Genomic DNA, 2,251 nt, shown 5'->3' with positions numbered 1-2,251 from the left:
CAGAACATCCTCAATTCCTAGTTCCATCTCAGTCTCCATCTCCCAATTCCCCTCCTCTAACTCCATCCTCTCCACCCTACCCTCCCTTGCCTCTCCTCTCCTCCTCCATTCTCACCTTCTCTGGAGCTTTTTGCCAGCTCTTCTGACCCCAGGGGTGGTATGGATTTAGGATCGTGGTGAACCAGCCCATACACAGTACATAAACCAGAGCCAGAAATGGACCCAGTCTCCCCGTGTCATGGGCTCTGTTTCTTTCTCTACAGATCCTATGGGCTGTGTCTTCCTCCCTGGCCCACCCAGATAACTGTTGCTGCCCCTCAGCTCCCAAGAGGCAGTTCAGATCCTCCGTGCCCTCCACCCCTCATCAACGGCCGGCTGCAAAGAAGTGAGAGACCACATTTAGAGCCAAGCTCCTGCCTGAACACTCAGAGAACCTGCTGCTCCAGGGCTGGGTGGCTCCTTCGTATGCCACCAAGAGCCACACCAACAACCAGGGTGGAGCCACATTCTGTGCACAGAAGGTTTTGATTTCTCAGCCACTTCAGGCTTCAGAGATACTGGTCTTGCGTCTGCGAGGTCTCTCGTCTCTGGTCTTGAGGCCCCAGTCCCTTCCGGATTCAAGGCAATGTTGCCTCCAAACAAGGCCCAGGTGCTGCTACGGAACACAGCGTCCCCTGGGCGGCCCCCTCAGGGCCCCTCACAAACTGAAGACTCCCTTTTCTATAACCTACAACCTCAGCCTCGCCAACAATCACTCCGCTCCACCCAGCCATCTTGCTCTCCTCCCCCACGGTCCCACTCTGCGGGGTCCCATCTCTACTCTTCTGATTCAAATTCGGACTTTGTCCTACATCCCTACTCTTCTTCTCTCTCAAATTCCCCCACTTTCTTTCATCAGAATTGCCTCTCTCTCTCCCCTCCCTGTTCTTCCTCACCTTCCCGCCGGCTATACCCCTCTGCTACCCTCACTCACTCCTCGCCCTCTCAGCCACAGAATTCCTCTTTCCCCCACTCACCTTGCCAGTCACCTTTCCACCTCGAAGATCTACCTACCTCCACTCTCACGTCCCCGAGCCCCAGCCCACCTTCTCGTGGGGTCCACTCTAACAGCCAGGCATGGCACTCGCATCAGTACAGGAACACCAGGTCCCCTGGGGCGGAGGGGGTATGCGTGGCAAGCGGGAAGGACCCTGCAGAGTTCAAGGACCCAGGAGCCCTGGCCCAAGCCCTGGTGCTCCATCTGGGGCACCGTCGTATCGCCCACGACTTGCAGCTACTGCTTTTGCAGCGCCTGTGGCTAGGCCAAACCGACAAGGCCCCGGTCGTGGAATACCCTGTATGCCTGGTGTGTCTCCGGCTCCGCACCCCCTCTTGCCCCATCCCCAGGTACAGGACTGGACCCAGGCTGCTTGCTTTCCCCCAGCTGCTGCCCTGTGCCCAGGGCAAGGAATCTGGACCACTCCGCATGGGCATTGGCTTTGGCCTCCGCCTGCCTCAGGGCCAGGCCAAGGCTCTACATCTGCTGCCAAAAAGAAGGCCGGAGGAAGCAGGGCCTCAGGCCAAGGCTGCTCAGGCCAGTGGGTGTCAAGCCCAGGTAGCTCAAGCCCCAGCAGCTCCAGCCAAGGCAGATCTAGGGTCAGGCACCCTGTCCCAGAACGGGAGCTTCAGGTCTGTAGACCGCCAGTCACTAAACTCCACACGCCATTCAGAGTCTCTAACTCAGGCACCAAAGCAGGCTACGGTCCACTTGAAGCCCAGGCCTTCCTCTGCCCCAAAGAGACCTGCCTCTCTAGGGCCCATTCCCCAAAAGTCACCACTCTAGTTCCAGAGCCACGGAGGCCCCCTGGAGCACCTCTTCTGAATCCCACCAGCCCTGCTCGGCTCCAGACCTCAGGGAGCCCTCGAGACACTCTGAAGGGCTGGCTGGCTGGAGGTCAGGTGTGTTCTCCAGTCCTGAACCCTGGGAGCCCCTTGTGGAGTCTGCTTTCTCCTGGCTGAAGAGGACCAAGGGCATCTGAGGCCCCGCTCAGCCTTCTGTGTAACCAATTAAAAAAAAAAAAAAAGCCTGACCCTGCAAAACTTGTGTTTGCATCTTGCTGAGCAGATACTGTGGGTGGCTGTACCTGCAGGGTGACCAGAACCCAACAAGGGGTGCAGGAGAGTCAAAGTTAACAGAATGGTCAAGGATAGTGCATGCAGTATATCTGAAGAGGTCAAGGGACCCACAAGACCTGAGCAACTGAGAGGTGCA

General features: G+C 57.6%; 1 protein-coding gene across 1 annotated transcript; it reads left to right on the top strand.

Annotated features, from left to right (window-relative positions):
* Positions 1–625: 625 nt before the first annotated feature.
* Positions 626–1,822, top strand: PRR30 (proline rich 30). Its single transcript, XM_010840693.1, has one exon. The coding sequence runs from the start codon at positions 626–628 to the stop codon at positions 1,820–1,822; it is 1,197 nt and encodes a 398-aa protein (XP_010838995.1).
* The last annotated feature ends 429 nt before the right edge of the window (positions 1,823–2,251 follow it).

Source organism: Bison bison, unplaced genomic scaffold (genome assembly GCF_000754665.1).
Source record: "Bison bison bison isolate TAMUID 2011002044 unplaced genomic scaffold, Bison_UMD1.0 scf7180017864145, whole genome shotgun sequence".
Taxonomy (NCBI): Eukaryota; Metazoa; Chordata; class Mammalia; order Artiodactyla; family Bovidae; genus Bison; species Bison bison.
This window is presented reverse-complemented; position numbering and strand designations above follow the sequence as displayed.